The sequence below is a fragment of the Eschrichtius robustus genome, chromosome 6, assembly GCF_028021215.1.
Source record: "Eschrichtius robustus isolate mEscRob2 chromosome 6, mEscRob2.pri, whole genome shotgun sequence".
In the NCBI taxonomy this organism is placed as follows: Eukaryota; Metazoa; Chordata; class Mammalia; order Artiodactyla; family Eschrichtiidae; genus Eschrichtius; species Eschrichtius robustus.
The window spans coordinates 13,204,731-13,227,139 of NC_090829.1; the positions used below are offsets into that span (position 1 = coordinate 13,204,731).

The 22,409-nt window shown below is 42.2% G+C and overlaps 1 protein-coding gene across 5 annotated transcripts in view; it reads right to left on the reverse strand.

Annotated features, from left to right (window-relative positions):
• CPNE4 (copine 4) overlaps positions 1 to 22,409 on the reverse strand; it is a 578,612-nt gene that overhangs the window by 15,933 nt on the left and 540,270 nt on the right. For all 5 annotated transcript variants that reach the window (XM_068547309.1, XM_068547306.1, XM_068547307.1 and 2 more), the window contains 3 exons: positions 21,015 to 21,074; positions 8,892 to 9,025; positions 421 to 475 (listed from right to left, as the gene is read on the reverse strand). In XM_068547309.1, coding sequence (XP_068403410.1) covers positions 421 to 475; positions 8,892 to 9,025; positions 21,015 to 21,074 — 249 coding nt within the window. The remainder of the gene's footprint in view (positions 1 to 420; positions 476 to 8,891; positions 9,026 to 21,014; positions 21,075 to 22,409) is intronic.

Below are 22,409 nucleotides of genomic sequence, written 5' to 3' on the forward strand. Positions count from 1 at the left end.
TCTGTGTCTCCCACACAAGACTGGTGCTTAGGGACTTGGGATGAGGGAGTCTGTAGACCTCCCTGTCATGGACTTTCACTGTCAACATGGTCAATAGGGTCTTTCTCCAGGGGAGATCTGAATACATGGTTTCTGAGCCACTGGAGATCAACTTCCAAGTGTTTCCACAGTCTCTGACTATGTCTATAAGAAGCTAAACAATGGAATACTTCATTTGGAAATGGCTCTGAGAAGGCCAATCCAGAATATCAGGAGATTGGCTGTCATCAAAACAGAGGCTCCGAGGAGCTAACCTCACTGGTTCTGAAGACCACTTCTGCCTCTTTGGGCCCTTACATAATTATATCAAAGGTCGAAAGAGTGAGACTCCTGTGAGGGAAACCCAAGTCATCCTTTGTTTATAGCAAAACACTCACTCACCGTGTACTCTGGGGGTATCCTGGCACCGAACCCAAAGGCTGGGAACATTTTGTCACTGAAATTAAAAAAAAGAAGTTGCTACATTTGTCCATCTAATGAGGAAGAAAAACACGAACTTGCATTACCTTGCTAGAATAGGTCACTATGCCAAATGCTGACTCATGCTTCTTGATTACCTGTGGTAACAGGGGATAGCAATAGTGTGAGCAACTAAAATCAAGAAATTATCCCCAAAGTTCATCACTTTACTGCTTTCCTATACTATAGGTGAGACAATGGGCAGGAGAAGAATAAACATTGATTGGCACTACAATATGCCAGATATGATGCTAGGCCATGTACATACTTAGTTAATTTTCACACAATGTTTGAAGGTCCACCTACTTATTATTCTTGTTTTACTGATGAATAAGCTGAGTCTCAGAAAGTCTAAGAAAGTGACCCAAGGTGTTTACCAGCGAGCACTGTGTGATTCCAAAGCCCATGCCTTTTCTATTATACCATCATAACTTACTGATTATGTACAGCATTAAATGTGATTTCCTCTTGCACTTCCCATAACTGGGCCTCCTGACCAGATCACAAATAAGACTCTTCTTAAGCAAAATTTGTGCTGTCAGGGGATTGTTGCAGTTGGCCTCTGGAGTATTGCTCTTGGAAGAAGGCATACCCCCCTCAGGCTATCTACCTTTTACTTTCTCTCCCATTAAAAACACAAATGAGATTTGTTCTTGGAACAGTTCCTCCATTTCACAGTTCTTGCAGAGCCAGTCAAGGAGAAAAGGAAATTCAGATAAGGGCTCACTGTCCCAGAATGTCTCTGGATGCAAAAGGGGAGCCCCAAGCTGAGAAGTCAAAGGATCAAAGCCAGACCATCACCCATCACTATCTAACTGATTTAGAGGTCATCAGTAGCCAATGATGGCTTTGATAGAACTTCACGGTGGTGTGCTGAATTGGGCGATTGGGATTGACATGTATACACTGATGTGTATAAAATTAATGCCTAATAAGAACCTGCAGTATAAAACAACAAACAAACAAAACAACTAATACTAAACTTTCATTGGGTTATTTGTATGGAAATATGTTAATATAAATGTTTCAGACATTACATGAAATTTCTAAAAATCTTATATTTGTATTTGTATGGAAATATGTATGGAAATATGTTAATATAAATGTTTCAGACATTATATGAAATTTCTAAAAATCTTATATTTGTATTTGTATGGAAATATGTATGGAAATATGTTAATATAAATGTTTCAGACATTACATGAAATTTCTAAAAATCTTATATGTTCTGGTATATTGTTATAAGTAACAATCCTAGTTATTACTTTAAAATGTATATCTCAGAAATAACTAATTTTGTCAACTGCATTATTATGAACTTTCATCAAGTCTTTAACAGTGGTCATTTTTAAGTCTTTTGTCATTTACAGACAGTTCTGGGTGTACTCTGATGCTTTTGCAAATATGTTCCTATAAAAGGCTTTCATCTTCAAGAAATTCATGGAAAAGACTCTGACAAGTACAGGTTTCTGGTAACCGACTGTACTGCTGAACTGAATGAATAAGCATTTTCAGAACTCTGATGAAAAACTGATGAACTCATAAAAGTGCTAACAAAAGATCAAGATGAAAAAAAAAATTAATTACATGGGACTGAGTGAACTGATGAGGATGAGTATAATTTTTGTGACTTTCTGTCTGAATTAAAAAAAAAAAATCCCACAAGGACTCAGAGGCAAAGAATATACAAATCAATTTTCACTGCAAAGTAAAGGAGCTGTTACAGTGGAGGATTACTGGACTGAATGTCAATATTATGACATAGTATGAGTGTGTTTCATGTTTGGTAATTGCAATCATTGTTGCTTTTGTTGTGGTCATCCATGTACAATGCTTGGTGTCAGTCTATTTATCTCTTGTAAAAATAAAATACAGTGTGTTTGTGAAGAAAAAAAAAAAAAAAAAAGAACTTCACCAAAATACAGCCCATTTGATCAAATTTGGGGCAGGGGTTGGGAGGTACAGGGAAACCAGAATTCTCTGAAATCAACGTCTAAATTAGCCAGAAAATCACCAGTTCCCTCTTTCCCTTTCTGTTGCGTAGATATGGGCTTCGTGGGGCATTGCATCTAGCAGGTATTAGAAAAGGTATTAATGATGATAAATAGAAAATCATAAAATCTTATAAAGGATTAGCCACAGCTCTGAGAAAAAAATACTTCTGGTCCTTGGAAATATTGAAATACTTTGACTCAGAAATTCCTTCTTAACTAAGACAAGGATGAGCAGATGTGGGGAGGAATCAGCAAAGGAGATTTTAGAGGTACTTTCTAGTTAAGTCTGGAAGAAAACTGTTCTGGGTGGAGGATGGGTCCTGCTTCTTCCAACTCGGATGGCTCAGAAGTCAAAACAGAGAAACCTAGAAGGCTCCACACTTTTTAATTTCTTTGATAAGTTTAGGAGGGGTGAGAGTTAATATTCCACCCATTTCTAATCACAAAACCAGTGTTCCAGACGTAATGATATTCCTTTTAACCCTCAAGCCACCCTTGTGGATTTGAAGTTTGCTGAGCATGATGCGCTGTTATACAACCGAGTTTCAAGAGTAGGGAGGTAGGGAAAATGCCTCACCTACAAGGGGAATAATTAATGAGTCAGGAGGGCGTCAGTTCTCTGAAGTCACAAAGACTCTAATAAACATACTAAAGAAAAAAATTCAAGCCTAAGCACAATAGATTTAAGCATTCATTTTCCCTGATTAGAAATAAAACTAGGCAGAGAGGGTCTTATTATGCAAGAGGCAAGGGAAGGCAAGCTGAGCACACAAGCAAGCATCGGCATGCCAACCCATCAGGGAACTTAAGATAGGATCCACCAGCACTGAGTAAAGGGGTCATTTAGCAATTATTGAGGACTTGATTGGTAGAAACTTCCAACCTGGAAAATTCAGGGCAGATCACCACATTGCTGAAGGCAGTATTTCTTACTATTGGAATAAAATAGTATAAAATACTATCTAAGAGCCCAGGGTCTTCAGTGGCAATGAGCTTGCTGTCTTGAACTTCTTAGGGAAAGACCTTGATCAGATGACCTGCAGATGGAAGATGCATTTTTACCCTCCCTGGTAAGGAAAAGTGGGCTAAAGCAAGAGATTAACAAAAGAAAGGACAAATGACTGCGTCCATAAGGAAATGGAGATGAACTGAGAGCAAAATAGCATTTCAGAACAACTAGACATTTAATAAAGGCTGTTCTCTAAAGCAGTGATCTTAAAGCTAGGGTACATGGAAATGCAAAGTCCTTCTAGGGATATGAGAGCATGGCTTCTTTGTTTTTAAAGGAAATCAGTATTCAGTTCCTCTACCTCCCCACGTATTCTTTACTGAAATTCATCTTCTGGGAACATCTCTGATGGAAATACCTGCTCCTCATTCACACCTCCCCTCTCCCAATTAACCTCCGCTCATGCACTAGGAATCTCAGCCACCGTGGTGCGTTGCTACCGAGCATAAAAGCTTCACAGCAGAAAATAAAGAGACACTTCCTGATGTGAATGACTCACTAGCAAACAAATCCTTTTGTAAGTCAGGTAGTTGCGCATTTTTGCTTTAAAAAAATTGTAGGAAGTGCTGATGTCAGGTGGTAGATGATTAAAAATACCTTTTGATGATAGATATGTAATTTTTTGATATAAAACTTAGAATTGAAAGAATTACATGATACTCATAGGCAAACTCTTTCCATTACCATGGACTTATAAAAACAAGCTTTCTTAGTATTTACATTGATAAAAACAAAAAATTGGATTAGAACTGATGTTAGATTTTCCCATTCTGGTCATAGGTAGCAGTCATCCACAGATATGTAAACTAATTGGGAAAATAACCTACTATCTGTTTCATTAAGATTTCTTCATTTCTATTTTTTATAGGCAATAATCAGGTGTTGAAATTTCACAAATATTTATGATCAATTACACACTAATAAGGATTATAATAAAAACTAAACCAGAAGATATTTTTTAAGTACTTTGAATCTTTTCATTACAGTAAATTTTAGAGATTGGAAACAAAAATTTATATTCATATTTTAGTTAAAGACATGTATGATACAGTGATCAATAAAGGAACTTCAAACCAAATTTTTAAAGATACATTGGAATGAAGTTCTATGGGGGAAGGGAATGTAAATATGAGTTCATGAAAAAGAAGAAACAAAATTCTCAGCTCAAACTGATGAAACTGTTCGTGCATTTTTTAAATGGACGATGGTGGGTATCAAATAGCTATGACATTTAGATTCTGCTGGATGCATTTGCCAGAGTTAGGTAAGAGTTTTATTTTTAAATGTCCATATTTACATTACACTAGAATTTTCATTCTTTGTCACTATTTAAACTCTTGATGGAAAATGTTAGATTTCAATGCAAAAGTGTGTGAGGGCTATATGTTTTAACACTCTTTTTAGGGGTATGTGAGCCAAAAAATTTTAAAGGTCATTGGTCCAAAATGACTTTTAAGTCTGACACTATAGTCCTTTTCCCTTTTGTGTAAGAGTATTAAAGAAAATAGCCTCTTATCATTTATCAAGTATGTACAAAAGGCAAAACTTTTGTATCTAATCCTTACAACCACCCTGCAGGGGAAGTTAGATAAATCTTTCATTTGCAGTCAAGGAAACCAAGGCCCAGTACAACCTCAGGAGAATAAAGGGAGCTGAGCTGGGATCTGAACCCAGGACCCCTGACACCAGGACCCTGTTGACTCTGCCCTTCATAGGAGGTTGGTCTGGTCTAATGATTCAGAATAATGTGCTAATAACAACAAAGAACAGAATTAGCAGAACTCACCACCTCCAGGAGGCCCTCCTCAACTGTCAATCTCTCTTCCACAAAGGATAGAGTTAATCCTTCCTTCCTCATGCATCCCCATCCTTACATAGGCCATGTAGGGCTGTGATTCATTTATGTGCCTTTCTCTCCCATGAGACTGTGACCCACTTGAGGGGAAACTGTGCTTATTAATCTCTCTGTGTCTTTACAGCACTGCGTGAGGGGCCTGGCACCCAGTAGGTCCTCAGCCGCTTCATCTCACCTATCTCTCCCAATTTAACTCTGGGTCTCAACCCTGGATGCCCATTGGAATTAAAAATCCTGATCCTCAGGATGTGCACCAGACTAATTAAATCAGGGTGTCTGGGGGTAGGGCCCAGGTACCGCTTGTTTTAAGGCTTCCTGAGTGGTTCCAATGTGGAGCCAAGGTTGAGAACAATGGATTGGTATCGGCAGAGTGGAAAAGGTAGCACTGTGATGTAACCCTGCCTTCTGACTTCTAACCCAACCCTCTGCACTCAAACATGCCTGTGTCAGTTCTAACCTTGCCTCCGCACTGCTCTGAGCACACCTCAGAGGAGACGCCTGCCTCAGTGGTTTCCAGTACCCCTGCCTTATTCTGGGGTGGCCAAGCCTATCAAACATCGGTCTGTATTTGCGAGCAATGTACCGTATTTATACTCTCTTGGTAGCAGCTAGACCAGCCTTTCTATGAGGGACATGGCAGGTGGTCAGAGACTCACATCTCTGCTGAGCCCAAGGAATGGATACCATTTTTGCCTTGAGTAGCCTAAAGAGACCAGGTTGTTCGTAGGAGCTGGGGAAGGGCTACAACCAACCGGGAACAGATGAGTTCGTTTGTGAGCGCACGTTCTTGGGGAGCTGGAGGGGAGAGAGGGCAGGGGTCTCCCTCTCAAAGGTGTAGAGAAAATGGGCTGGCTGGGCTGCCTTCCGGGCTCAGGACCTGAGTCTGGGGGGAGCCTCCCCTCAAGGCCACCCTGAGAACTCCGAACTTCACGCGTCTCTCAAGCTGTTCAGCTTCACGGATCAGCTCATCATGACCCGTGAACAGTGACTGCACTAGGCAGGAAGAAAACCCTTGGCTGTCAGAGGCTGGGAGGAATTTCCAAGCCTCCTGGGGATTAAAAACCTCCGTGTCGCTGCAGGAGGGGGAACGGTGCCTTCTGTCAGTTTTTACTGAAGTGTTTCTTTCTGAGCAACAACCTCACTGACTTTGATGCAAGAATAAATTAATTCCAAAACCCCGACTTGAAATGTCCTGACTTCCTTCCTGTCTATTGTCTTTCCACCCACACAGAGGAGAAGCAGTGGAACCTTGTCAGTTTTCAAGAAGCAATTAGTGTGCCCATTTCAGTGCTGAGGTGCCTTCTTTATATGAAAAATAAAAAAGCTCCACTGAGCCGAAGGAACCTGATTTTCTTGGCCAGTTGGGGCCGACAACTTTGGTATTTTATTTTTAAATTTTTAAAAGAATCATTTGCGATGATTCTTCATGTAACCCCAAAAGTGTCATCTCTTACTTTTAGAATGAATCTTTATTTTCGAGGGAATACAAAATCCTCCCCAGGCTTTGTCTGGCTCACGTTATAAAGGGATAACAGCTCTAAAAGATGTGCGGGTCCCTCTGACTGTTGTATCTGCATCTTTCATGCAAGGTAATCAGGAAACAGAAGTTCTGCAACTTGTCCGGTAAATCTGCTGCACAACCGCAGCAAGGGCTCTGGGTGTCAGCATCTTAATTTCTGGCCAGCCCACCAAATCTCCTCTTTGGAATTCATTATTACACTGCCTTGTGCCTTGCAAAGTCAGTTAGAGTCAACTTTATTACTAAGCAGCTATTGTGTTGTATTAAGTGCTTTTACCTACTTTATCTCTTTTATGAGAATTTCAACATTTAAAAGTTATTAAGAATCCAGAAGATGTTCCCTCTCTTCCTTCTTCTCTCATATGGGCACACTTGTGTGTGTATGTGTGTGTGTGTGTGTGAGTGTATGTGAGAGTGAGAGAGAGAGAAAGGAGAGAATTACTGTGTTGTTGTTTTGGGGATGTTTGGAGAAGTTTCTGACAGTGAGGATGCAATATGTTCATCTTTTTCTCTCCTTGGTAGAAATCTCCATATGACACGAGCCCCTCTAAGAACCTCCCCGAATTGGGGTCTAAAGAAATCAGAGCTGAGATTCAAGTTGTTTTCACAGACAATATTTCAAGGTTAAGTACAAGTATCATTTCAACAAGGTAATTAAAAATGTTATTATTGCCCTCTGTTCCAAATGTGGAAAAGAGGAAGTGTTATCAGGGGCCTTGTGTTTAGAGCTGTCTGATTTGACTGTACCTGTTCATTCATCCCCAACTGACCTCACACCCATCTGAGTTATTGGTGATGAACAATATGAATCCAGAGACTCGCCAGTGGGAAGTCCACTGCTGGAAGCTTTCCTATTACCTGTCCTTTTGATTTCTCTGCACTTTCTGGTCACTAGGTTGTGTCACTCCCTGTGGTGCTTGGGTATCAGGTTATCATGGTTTATAACCAATTATGAGACTAGAGAGAACAGAAATCAGGCTATTCCATGAAATCTCCCTGAAACCAGAGGACAGAGTCACTTTCTTTATTTTCCTGGTTTAATAGGTCAATTAGTTGCTGCTCATTACTGACTAGCCCTATATTACAATCACACCAGGCTGTCAACTGAGATTTACCCATATTTATATTTACACTGGTTCTACTTCAAAGAGCCTTCTTGATCAAACATGTGAACAACTTCACCTCAATCTGGAAATACTGGAAAGGCAGAATAAATTCAGTTCAGTGTAATTTATGTAAATCGCTTCTTACAGGGAATTCTCTTGGTGGGCAAGGTCAATATTTATTATCAAGTAAAAATAAATGTAATACTGATCTGATCTCAAAATTGTGTTTTCTATACAGACTTACAAACACATACACACACTGTCATGGGCACACACACACCTTCTGTTAAAGTTACCAGCAGCTTTTGAGGTCCATGAAACCCCACTATTATGAGCTTACACTGTGGAATGAGCTGAATCTGGGTTTAATTCCTGCCCCTGGGTGTGGAACAGAGCACAGATCACTTCACCTCCCTGCACAGTTTTCCTCTTCTGTTAAACAACACCCATGACAGAATGTTTAATGTGAGGATCAGATAGAATAGTGCCCAATAAACCAGTGCTTCTCAAATTCCAAAGTGCACATGAATCATCTGGGAATCTTGTTACAATGCAGATGCTGATTTAGATTCTCAAGTGGGACTTGATGAAGTTCCTAGGTGAAGTTATGCTGCTGGTCCATGCACCAAACTTTGAGTAGCAAGGCACATAATGAAACTACAAAAGGGAAATCAAAATCGCTATCCAGTGGTCCTGCCAGCCAAGTAAGAGAAGAAAGCTAAGAAAGGATTGTTTTGGTGGTCAATGTGAGCTTGGCATGAACTCAGTTTCTCTAGGTGTGGAGAGGATAACACGTTTGGGACAAAGCTTTATTCTGTCCCCTCATGAGCCTCAGCATAACTTATTTCCATTCTTTGGCCCAGGGTCAGGCAAGGGCCGAAGGAACCCACAGAGATGGGGAGTCTCATACCTGTCATAGTCTTGGCAAATCTCCCCCACGGCCACCAAGGCCTTCAGGTACTCATTGGGCTGGTAAGGGTGGATGTAGTGCAGGGAACAGCTGTTCCTGGGGTCCCCATTCGAGGCTGTGAAATCTATAGCTACCTGGAAGAGAAGATAGGCAAATGGGTGGATTTAAAATGAATACATTTTGTAGGAATTGTGATTAGCCCTGAGAGAGACACAGCCAGAGGAGGGGGGAAAGCAGTATGTTACACACCTGCCAATAAGCAGAGTTAGAGAAGAAATTCATCAGCTTTAAAAACTAGTTATTCAAATAATGGAGAGGATGCGGAGAAAAGGGAACCCTCCTGCACTGTTGGTGAGAATGTAAATTGGTGCAGCCAGTATGGAAAACAGTATGGAGGTTCCTCAAAAAACTAAAAATGGAATTACCATATGACCTAGCAGTCCCACTCCTGGACATATATCCAGACAAACTCTATTCTAAAAAGATACATGCACCCCTATGTTCATAGCAGCACTATTCACAATAGCCAAGACGTGGAAACAACCTAAATGTCCATCCACAGATGAATGGATAAAGAAGATGTGGTACATATATACAATGGAATACTATTCAGCCATAAAAAAGAATGAAATAATGCCATTTGCAGCAACATGGATGCAACTAGAGATGATCATACTAAGTGAAGTAAGTCAGAAAGAGAAAGACAAATACCATAGGATATCACTTACATGTGGAATCTAAAATATGACACAAATGAACTTATCTACGAAACAGACTCACAGACATAGAGAACAGACCTGTGGTTGCCAAGAGTGAGGGGGTGTGGGGGAGGGATGGAGTGGGAGTTTGGGATTAGCAGATGCAAACTATTATGTATAGGATGGATCAACAACAAGGTCCTACCGTATAGCACAGGGAACTATATTCAATATCTTGTGATAAATCACAACGGAAAAGAATATAAAAAAAGAATGTATATATATGTATAACTGAGTCACTTTGCTGTACAGCAGAAATTAACACAACATTGTGAATCAACTATACTTCAATAAAAAAACTAGTTATTAATTTGGTTGAGGACATTTCTATAGTCTTCAACCTCCCTCTCCCCCATGCCCTCTCTTCTCCTTGTCCAAAACAGAACTTGAGATTGACGTCCAGGTCAGAAAACCCAGCATCTGACCCATGACGTCACCAGGCAACAAGGGGAAGGGTGGAATGTTGTAATTCACTAAGAAGTGTCCTTAGTGCTCTCCGGGCAGGACGATTCCATCTCTGAGGCCTAGCTAAACTCCCTCAAAACTAAATTCTGTGTTAAAGATGCAGTCTGTATAACAAAGCCACTGTTATTTTCATGAGTGAACAGTTGTAGAGAGAGGTGTTGAAGTGGTTATAATAAAATTTCTGCCAGAAGCAGCTCTGTGTAAGGCTCATTCATGTAAAAACTCCCACCCACAACAGAGAAGATGCCTGAAGTCTACAGCATTGTCAGTGGCAAGAGGAGAAGAGAAACCTCTGTCTGGCCACCTAGTCGGCATTATCTTTGAACTTAAGTTTTTTCTGACCCCCTACATCATCATCATCTAAATAAAAGTTGACTCACAGGACACTTTTTTTTTTTTTTTTAATTTTGGCTGTGTTGTGTCTTCGTTGCAGTGCGCGGACTTCTCTCTAGTTGTGGCGTGTGGGCTCCAGAGCGCATGAGCTAGTAGTTGTGGTGCGCAGACTTGGTTGCCCCGAGGCATGTGGGATCTTAGTTCCCCATCAGGGATCGAACCTGTATCCCTTGCATTGGAAGGTGGATTCTTAACCACTGGACCACCAGGGAAGTCCCACACAGGACACTTCTTAACAACAACAACGACAAAATTCTTTAGCCTGGGGGTGGTGCTAAAACGGGAAGGTGTATTTCTTCTGATTTCTAATATCATCACCAATTCAATGAAAGTTAACCTAGCAAACGCCTCTCCAAAGAAATGCTTTATCTTGGAGGTGGAGAGTGGGGAGAGAGGGATTAAAATGAAAGGAGTTGTAGGGAAAGAAAGGAATGTTCATGGTGCATCCAGCTCAACAGAATCCATTCACTGGCTGACTGATGATAAAAAGGCTCTATTTTCTCTTATGATCTTGTGAATGACAAATGCTATTTGCATAACATTTGGCAAAATTCCATTATAACAAACCACTGGAATATCTCATTGGATTTAAGGTGGGATGCTAGTTCTGGAAGGACAGAGGAAAGGGGCTATGTGCTCTGTGTCTGCTTCTGAAAGACCAGACTCAGAGTAACGTTGATGGAAAAAAATGTCACCTCATCTTATACTGTAAGCCTGCAATCAAACCAAAGTAACTAGAAGAGAAAAAGCATTGACTAACAGTAATTCACTAACAACCTCTCTTTTTTTCCTTCGTAAAGTTATTCTTTCATCACTGAATTTCCCCTTTTCTTCCTCACCTCTCCACAGGACTATGTTGTAAATAACTTTAAGCAGGATTCAAATTCTATTTTCAGAACCTCCAGATGTTTTCAATAAGGGAGTACAAACTGATGAAACGCTAATATAATACTAAGTGTTTCAAAAGAAAAGGTCATATGAGTATTCCTCCAACCCTTAGATGCCCTTACTTTGGACACAAAGGGAAGAAGGGAGGGGTAACCTCTGTTGAAACCCTACTATGTGTCAGACACCTGCACTGGCAGCTTTACAGGCATTGTGTTATTTCATTCTCATAAAAACTCTGGGAGGTAGAGATTATTATTCCTTTTTATTGATGAATCTGATGCCCAAAGGTGATGAAGGTCACAAAGTCATAGGGGATGGAGCTGGGTTTAAACCCAAGTCTATATGGTTCCAAAGACTCTGCTCCTTCATCATATCATTATATACCCAAGAGAATGAGTAAGTCTGTGACCGGCATGTCCAGACATCTCGTGGGCATGTTTTATTCTTATGAAGGATTAGGAGATTTGGCCTGGAGGTAGGGATATTAACCAGGAGGCAACTACAGTAATTTAGGAGAGAAGAAATACCTTGAATGAACAACACTTTATGACCAAAGCAACTGTAAAAGGTAGGAAAACGGCAACTAAATTGTGTGTATGTGTGTGTGTGTGTGTGTGTGTGTGTCTGTGTATAAAGAACAGTGGAGTTAATTTCTTCTGTACAGCAAAGTGACTCAGTTATACATATATATATATATTTTCATATATTTTCCATTATGGTTTGTCACAGGATGTGAAAATATAGTTCTCTGTGCTATACAGTAGGACCTTGTTGTTTATCCATTCTATATATAATAATAGTTTGCCTCTGCTAATCCCAGACTCCCATTCCTCCCTTCCCTTACCCCCCAACCTATGTCAGTGAGTGTTTTTGTTTTGCAGATATGTTGATTTGTATCATATTTTAGATTCCACATATAACTGATATCATACAGTATAATCAAGTATATTTCAATAAAATAAAAAAAATAGAATGGATAAACAACAAAGTCCTATAGAGCACAGGGAACTATATTCAATATCCTGTGATAAACCATAATGGAAAAAAATACAAAAAAGAAAGCATGTATATGTATAACTGAATCACTTTGCTATACAGCAAAAATTAATACAACATTGCAAATCAACTACACTTCACTAAAAACATTAAAATTAAAAAAAAAAATTTTAATGAATAAAAACCAAAACAGTGGGAGAATGGGTTACTGAAGACGACTGGGGGTGACCTAAAAGGACCAGTGAAATCCAGTATCTTCTGAGATAGATTTCACCCTGAAGGTGAAAGCCAAGCCACTGAAGAAAAGAGAGGAAGACAACACGAACTGTGGTGAAAAGCTAGTTGAGGCGGCAGGGGTGGTGTTGGGGAGCCTACATGCAATGGGGCCCCAACCAGACAGAGGTCCGGATGCTTGCAGACAACCCCTGGAAAACTTCTCCAAGGAGGACACTTGAGAGGTACCTGAGAGACAGTGTTTGGAGAAATCAAACATCTCAGGGACTCTTGGATGTACTAAGCTTCAACACACACCCACCATTCTCTGCCTTTTTGTCCTGATGAGACATACTTAAGAGATCATGGCACCTCACATGTGTACATAGTGTTTAGAAGGTAAAAATAGTGCTGGGAAGGCTAGAAGTAAAGCCACCTCTTTCTCTTCTACTGAGAAAAGCACTTTAGAGCTGTAGAAAATTCTAGAGGATGCAAGGATGTTATTATGGAGACAACCTTGATTCTGCTCTGATTTATTAATATCACTGCAAGTATTACAAATCACTGGCAGGTTTGCTATTTTATTATTAATAACGAGTACCTGTGGCTCCCCTCACTTGTGTTTATGATGCCCCTCTTCGTGGAGCATCCCAATCTACCTGTGTTTCTTAACACTGCAACTGACAACCTGTACCATGTGTTGATTACCTGATTGTCAAGGGTATCCTGTGATGACAAAAAATACGCTGGTGTCTTGATGTAAAACCAGAGAATGAAATCAGATAATATAAAGAACAGAGGGAAAAACCTCCATAAAGGAAAATGGCAACTAAAGAAACATAATTGAACATCTTATCTTCCCAGGCATAGGCAAGATCCTCCAAGCATGCAGGCACGAAGTAGCAGCATCTGAGCCCAGGTGTATCACCTGGATGAGTACCTGTGGTATGGGGAGAAGTGGATGTAACATCTGGATGAGCTTAACAGATTTTGGCAACAATCTATACTAAAATTAAAAAAAAAAAATCATAGGGCTGGGATTAGGGTAAAATAAGAGAGGTGACTAGGGCATAAGCCCAGGAAGGCACTCATCTGAGCTGACCCTACACTTGCCTGATCTGAGAGTGATGCCTCCTTAAACTTTGCATCCTAGATGCCTCTCTTTCTTCACTCTGGTCCCAGTGCTGCTATATCTTTTCATTTCTATCAACTCTTCCTCCTCAGGCTTGGAATAATTCCCTTACACTTAACAAACCAGGGTGGGGCAGAGATGGTGGTGAGAAGAGGATTGTGACTGAAGATATTAAGCATAGAAAACAAATAGGATTCGGTGACTGATTGTGAAGTTGGATGCCAGTTAGGGAAAGGGAGCGGCCAGATCTCCTTGGGGATGGAGGAGATTATGTAGTGGGACAACCTGAAGTTCAAGGTTAGAAGGCGGTATTGTGCTGCCTGTTCCTGGTGGTCCTGTAGGGACATACAAGCATGCCCAATGGAAACTGCTTTTTTTCTGCAGGCAGGCCTCTGGGGTTTCCACTCTTCCCATGGGGATGGCCCCCATGTTTGTGACAACCACAGAGGCTATTCCAGCTCAGGAGATGCTGATGTAACTTTGGGGAAGGGTGTGAACTTAAAAATTACCTGATGAAAAAGGAAATAAACCAATGACCTTTATCACCTACTACTTTCTGTAATTCCCACCGCTCATAAAAATATTTTATCATTTGACTAGACAGTAAATGGACAGTCTCAGGTACAAGGCAGCTAAAAGATATTTTTTCTTTCCTGGCAACTGATGGTTTCTGAAGTCTCCTTGATGAGGCTGGAGATAAAATCTCTGTCTTCAGGAGGTGGCCTTTTACCAAGAATTCTCTGCGCTCTTTAAGTTAGCATGAGTGCAAAGAGAACAGAGAGAAAGGTTAGGTTTATTTTAAAAAGCAACAGGGAGGCTGTGAAAGATGGGATTAAGTTGAGAAATAAAAGCAAGAAAATGACCGAAAAATGCCAGTTTGTGGAGGAGGCTCCCGACTCCTGGCTTCCTTAATGTGGCGGGCTTGCAGAGCTGCCATTTTCATCTTCTGCTATGAAGCATTCAGGAAAGCCTGCGGTTCCGATGTGTGCTCCCATCTTCCCAGCGGGCAGCCCAGGAACAGGCCTCCTTTGTTTCCCCTTCTGCCCAGGAGGTCTCGCTCTTCATTAAGCAGAGCCATGGAGCAGTTTTGCAAAACCTTGTGAAGAAAGCAAAATGCTTGCTTCCTCCATGCTGCCAAGTCCCCAGTGTGGGGAACTGCTTCCAGAAAAGGCTGGACGCTAACGATGAGTATCCTTCCTTGGACATTTTTAGCTTCTTACCTGAAACGAGCCCAGGCCTCATATCCCTTCCCTGCCGGTGAAAAAATACGCCGTTTGAGAACCTCCCAGATGTTGTCTGGGGAAAGCTGCTGTGAACCTATCTCTGGTTAGCTGCCTGATCTCTCTGCAACCTTTGTGATATCACCTGCTATAGGGAAGCTTTTATTGTTTGTTTGTTTTTTAGATTTGTATACAATTTGGACCTATAAAACAAGACTTGTAGGTGGAGATACTCTTTAGTCTGGACTATTTCTTAAATAATAGGTTTAATTATTGTGCTTTTCTGTTTCCTCAAAACCCTATAGCAGGCAAAGGAATAGGAACCTAGGCCAGATGGGAGAAACCCCAGAGGTCACCTGGTTCATTTCCTGGAAAGTGCAAATCATTCTCCTCTTCATCCCAGGACTCATTCTCATTTCTCAGGGTTCTACACCAGAATCCGTCAGTGTTTAGTCTGGGATATCAAATCAGGATTTAAAACTTAAACTGAGACACAGCTTGGGCATAGGATGTCTCAAGTGTGTTAGGGTCAGAAAAGATGACGTGAGAGGACCTTTAAGAGGTGATCTTTTCCTAGGTTTCAAGGTTAATCTGGGAGAAGCCACATTCAGCTTATTACATCATATTATATTATTAAAATGTAGACTATAAAATCAGAGATAAAGGAAAGCAATACCCTCTTTAATTTTTTAAAATTTATTTTATTTATTTATTAAGTTTTGGCTGTGTTTGGTCTTTGTTGCTGCACGCGGGCTTTCTCTAGTTGCCGCGAGCAGGGGCTACTCTTCCTTGCGGTGCGCAGGCTTCTCATTGTGGTGGCCTCTCTTATTGCAGAGCATGGGCTCCAGGTGTGCGGGCTTCAGCAGTTGCAGCATGTGGGCTCAGGAGCTGTGGCTTGAGGGCTCTAGAGTGCAGGCTCAGTAGTTGTGGCGCACGGGCCCAGTTGCTCCGCGGCCTGTGGGATCTTCCCGGACCAGGGCTCGAACCCATGTCCCCTGCATTGGCAGGCGGATTCCCAACCACTGCGCCACCAGGGAACCCCCTTTAATTTAAAAAAAATTACAAATAATAAAAAGGGCCATCTGAATATAATAAGAAAAAAATCACTCAGGATTCTACTAGTCTGGTAAGTCATATTTTTTCTTTTTAGTTATATACAATATATATATCCAAAATATTTTTAAAATTTATATATAAAACATACAATATAATTATGTATAAACATTTAACATAGTTGTAATCATAGGGTAGCTTTGCTTTATGTTCTTTTTTTCTTCACTTAACACTATGACATAAACATATCCTCATGTTATTACCAATCATTATAATTATCACTTAAAATGGCTTTATCATAGTCCACCTAAACGAAGACCTGCAATTTATATAGCTATTACCTTATTGCTGGACATTTGTGTTGCTTACAGCCTGTCTCTGTGAAAATCCGTTTTACAATGAACATTTTTTTGCATCTGGAAAGGCAATAACTTTCAAAAGAAACATTGAGTTCTTCTACCATTTTCTCTTCAAATATCTTATGGAGTCGGCCTCGTCTATGTTGTCTGTAGTTGTGTATTTTGTATATGAAATTCTAGTGTCTGGTTTTCCTTTTAGCTGCTGTGCCATGTGCCAAACACATGGAACCCAATCTCTCTCCCTCAAGTCTCTGCTTCACCTCTGCCCAGCTCCTCCAAGACCACAACACGACTGTTGCCCCGGAGTCCTTACGACTCAAAGATTCACACGAGGAACAAAGGTTGTCCTCAGGGGTGCCCTTGACATCCTGAAATGGTGTGCAGAATTGGGTGTGTGCACTTTCCAGTGAGAGGATATAGATCTTGTATCAGATTTCAAATGGTCCATGTGACCAAAAAAGAGGAAGAATCATAGACTGGGGCTTTTTTTTTAGCATCCTTTATGTCCTTCCCTCCCGGGGCCTTCTCTGCTTATTTTATAGCCTAAAACTCCCCTCTTCTCATCCTCAGGTTGCCACCCTCCTTTCCACCTCTTGCCTTCTCTTCATTGTTGGCCTTCTTGAGCGAGTAGTTACACCCACTGTGTTCACTTCCTCACTGTCTGTTACACCCCACCTCCTGGGTCTCCGGTCTCATTCTGCTGAAGTTGATCTTCTGAAGATGATTTGGGCCTACTCAACACATGGCCCAGTCACCGTTTTTCATTCTTCACCTTCTATCTTCTGTTTAGCATATGAGATTACTGCCCCTGATCCTGTAACACTTCCTCCTGATCATCTGAGTTACTGTCTCCTCTGGGACCTTCCCCTCTGGCATCTCTTTATTGTTTTCCCCTCTTTCCCCTGCTGACAAATGCAGATCTTCCACAATATTCTGTCACCAGGCCCCCTGTCTTTCTGTATTTTTCTCTTTAGCCATCTCCTCCAGGCCCATGTATGTGCAGTTTCCACCTCTCTCCTGAAACTGAGGTCCGTACTTATAAAGGCTATCTCCACTGGGATACCTGAAAATACTTCCACTGCATCCGTGAGGAAGTTCATCTTATTGTCTGGCAGCTCCTCTTGATTTCCATATTTCTGTGAATGGGACTGCCATGCTTTGTCTTCAGGCACAAAAGATTTGAGTCATCCTGGACTCATCATTCTCCCTTGCCTTCCGTCTCCTCCTGTATCATAAGTCAAGGCTAGTAGACTCTCTTTCCACAGTGCCCCTTCCTACTGCTGCCCCTCTAGTTACCTCTTACTACCCATCACCAGGACGGCTACAGTGGGTTTTAATATCTTCTTTCAGAGTCCCTTTCATGAAGCCCTCCCAGATTTACTTCCCTAAAGCATGTGCCTGATTGCTCCCGAGTCCTGCCCAAGAGTCTTCTGAACATTCCCACATCCACCTAATTACCTAAAAATTCAAGGCCTTCAAATTCTCAATCCAAACCATTTCCCCAACAATCCCCTAAATATATCCTGTATATTCACATTAACCCAAGTAAGGTTTCAGTATTTATCATTAGAATATATGGATGCATAAATATTTAAGTTCACAGGGGTGATTTTTAAAGCAAAAACATAGTATCACATTTATTTATCCAATTTCTTCTTTTCCCTAAACCTTATCTCTTCTTGAAGATTTAGGCTTTGATCCACCACCATTCAACAGAAGTATTCTGAGCAACTTATATCAGCCTACTACCTGAAGGGAAAGATGCTCTACTCTTGATATTCTTAAGGTGGAACCAGGAGCTCCAGGCATCAATGGAAGGTGCAAAAGCTTTCTTCTCACCCCTGTTTGTAGTGTGTATTGGTCAGAGTCTTGACAGGAAGCAAATGGTCCATTCAAAAGGGATGATTGAGAAGAATTTAATAAAAGGACAATTCTAAAATGTTAAGGGAGGCTGAGTAGAAAGGGTCAAGAGGGGCAGTTAGTAGAACCGAGTAAGAGTAGTGTTTGCAGGGCAGGACACCTGAAGGGAACTGTGTCCTTCTGTAGAGGAATGTGGTCACTGCCAAACAGCAGCCTGGTGGGTAGAGAGTGGGGAAGAAGTGCCCCAACTTCATTCTCCTCCTATTATTTGACCTCTGGCTGCTGCCTACCGTTGGTCAAATCCAACCAAAGTCCATGAGTAGGCGAACCTGGCTGATGCACGCGAAGAGGAAGGCCTCCTGGGCACAGGGACAGGGCCGAGAAGGGTGAAGAGGGGAGGAAACATGCAGAATTGTATTCCACTGCTGGCTCCTGAAGGTCTGTCTCCAGGGAGACGGAGGCTCATCCTGGCTGAAGCTCCGGGGCCTGCTTAGGAATCTCGGGCCATCCTCTGCGCCAGTGGGAGATTTCAACTCTGGAGAGCTCAGGGGTGGGGTGACTGCAACGGAACCTCATTCCTCCCTCCCTCTGCTCTGCCTGTCTCTACGCCAGGAAGCTCTCTTCTCATTTCTCATCCCTCTGCCACATTCCCTTCATTTTTCCAGATGGCCTCAATAAAATGATTGGGCATATAATAAATACCAAATTATTGACATGTTAATTTGTTATTAATAGTTTGTATTACAGCTTATCATTTACATTAGATGGCACTGCTTGAGCAATAAGAAATTAATAATGGGAAAGCTGACTTAATTTTAGAGGAAAATAACAATGAGGTGGCCGGTATGTTTTCTTTAATAGAAAGCTCAACATAGAACACCTAGCAACCCTCTCCTGCGTCCTCGGCCCGGAGTCCTCCAGGAGGAAGGGCTTTGTTGCAGGCACTGCTGATGGTCTGGTCTCCTCGGCATTTAGCTGCACATGCTCCCCCTGTTCACATGCCTTGCTCCAGACTCACTCCAGACCTCCCGCAGGTCGATCCATGGACCCTGGATGGCTGAGAAGCCGGGGCTGGGAAGGTGGTAGTGAGAACCACCTGAGGTGGTCCCTTCCAGCTGGGGAGCATCAGCAAAAGTGAGAAGGAGGGGAAAACAAAGCCAGGAGAGCAATCCTCCTGTCAGGTGGGCAACACGATCTCCCTTCCCCTCCCCTTCATGTGTCAGGGTGTAGAGCTGGAAACATTCTGGGGTCAAACTTCAGTTTTCCCTGGGGCCAATTCTTTGTAGCCCACCTCCAAGGGCAAAGCAAGCCCCTGAAGGTTGAATAAAGAGTTGTTCAAAAGCATGGGATCTATAGAATCTAAATCAGACCCAAACCGATAGAGCTTTCCCTTGAAAAATCTATAAATAGTTTTCTGCATCAATCCTTTGCCTAAGAGCGTGGGACACTATCTCCTCTGTGACACTGCTGGCTCCTCCACCTCCATTTGCCCAGGACAGCTGGAGGTAGGGGTGTGTTCCCACAATGCACGTTTGCTACCTTCTAAACATGCCAGTGAGTATATGGCGGGGGAGTGGGGGGGGGTGGGTGCTGGGTGGGTGTGTCTTTAGAGAAACTTAGACTTCAAAGAAATGACCAAAATCTATAATTAACTCCTGTAAGTATTCAGGGGCAAATGAACAATGGCCTGAGCTTAGGCAGGACATAGGTGGACCCCTCTGAGGTTATAGCAGAGGACAAGCCTCTATCTAGGGAGATGCCTTATCTCAACCCCTCGGGGAACCCCCTTCTAGTCCTTTGGGTACCACTATCCCTAGTCTCAGGAATACATTGCTCCTGTCTACTTTCTTGAGCTCAAACCAATTTCCTTGCCTTCCTCACATGACTGAGCCTGTCTAGGGAGCTAAACAGGGCTGAGTTTCACGAGTACACTTTTGTAAGATGAGGAACAAATGCTGCACAGATTGGATTCCTCTTGTTTACATCCACGTTGATTTCCCATAGGTTTTAGCAGATCTATTCCTTGTCATCTGGGTATTCTCTTTCTGCAGGTCATGTCTGCCTAAACCTAGTAGGATTTTGAATATGAAGCCACTGAAAGTAAATTGTTCCAGGGCAGATGGACTCACAACCCTGGCCCACCCGGGCACTTAAAAAAGACCCAGTCCACCCCAACCCTCCAATATGTATTAGGAGTGTGCAAATCCCATGGGCTCACAGATTCCATGTAGGCGATGATCCTCAATCCACTCACTCATTCTATTTTTCAACCTTGCAAGACTGGTTCTCCAGTCTTTTGGAATTCGCTTTCTCATTGACTGATGAACCATTTGGATGGCTTACTCTTGGCACTGACCATTGGGCATGACATGGATGCTCGTGGTTTGGCCACACGAACACAACCAAGACGTCTGCAGTTGTCCAGTGGGATGCGCAAGTGCGGCTCACTTCCTTCCCACCCTTTTCACGCAGTGATGGGACCTGGCAACCCACCCACTGCCTCCTGCCTCACGTAGTCATGGAAAGAATGGAAAGCATTAGGCTGGTTACCCGAACCACTTGAGGCTGAATGGCAGGAATTTCCTGACATGACACTGAAAACCATACTCACTGAGGAAAACAGAAGTATGACCTCCTTGTAAAAACATGTTACTGTATGATATTTCAGCGGTGAGACGTGAGCAAAGCTGACCCAGGGTCTTAACAGACTTGTCTCCTCGTGCCCCACACCCAGCACCACTCCCCAACCTTACTCCTGAATAAGGACAAATATGGAAACAACTCACTGTAAACTGGATTTGGCAGCCACCCATGATGTAATCCAAGAAAGAATGCATCTTGTGGATCTGCACGGGAGGAGGAGAGGAAACTGTATTAGGAACAGTATGCTCTGTGTACCTATAGATTAGAGGCCTAGACTTTGGGGTTATGCTGACGTAGAGAAAAAAGCAGAGAAAGATCTGTGGGAAAAAGATGGGTCAGCTGATTTTGTTCCATGAAAGGAGAAAAAGAAAGCAATGCTGAATTTAGATGGGCCTGTGAGGGCTGCAGCATCCATCCCCTGCTACCCTCTCTTTTGGTTTACACATGATTTTAATCAGCCTCTGCCTCTGGGGTGAGACTAATACTGTGTTTTCAAGGGTCACCACTGGTTTGAAATGAATGAAGTCTCACACTTGGCTTCAGTCTTGCTGCCCGTGTCTAAGTCCCAGTTCTGGTAACATTCTTAACACCACAGTAATCAAGATGGGCAGCTTCAAGATCACAATTACCTGAGAAGGTCTTTACTGTCAGCTGCCAGCTAGTGAGATTTCTCCCATGCCATGAGCAACAAGGATTAACATTTATTGAGCACTTACTGTTCGCCAAGCACTTAACATACATTACCTCATTTAATTCTTAGAACAAGCCTGTGAAGGTGATGCTATTGTTATTATTGTGCCCATTTTATAGATGAGGAAACTGAGGCTAAGATGATGGAGGTGGAACTCAAATGATGGCAGTCTTGACTGTACAGTCCATCCTTTCAACCTCTAGGCTGGAAGTCAGCAGGGTCCCTTCTTTCTTCCCAACCCCTGGCATCTGTGTTCTCACACACCTTACTGATTTCTAGTCTTAATTTCTGCTTCATTATGATTCTGATGCTTGAGTCTTGGTGACATTCATCTACTTATTTATTCAACAAGGATTTATTAAGCCCCCACCATGCACTGGATGCTAGGGATACAGGGATGAGAGAAACAGGCATGGTATATGCAGCCACTGAGCTCACAATCTGGATCCTTTTACCAGGACAACTACTAGCTGATTTTTGACCCTCACTTCTCAGACTCCATCTGACACTCAGGGCAGCTTCTCAGAGACTGACCCATAAAACCCCATGGTAGAGTTTCCAGGCACCACCTCCAGGTGGCACACATCTATTGGCAGACTTGTCTCAGGGCTGATATTTACTGGGCTCCCTGAATAGTGCCTGCTCCTGGCTTCCTTATGGCAATGCTTCACCTGATAGTTGGGATACCCTACTACTGTCTGTACACCAAAAAAATGAGTTCGATCACCATGGCCTCTGAGTGCCGAACTCTTAGATCAAAACAGATATGTGCACAATCACCTTACAGAGATGGACAGTTGAACTGGCTCATCTGGATCTTCTTTTCTCCTGCTGCTATGGGCACAGG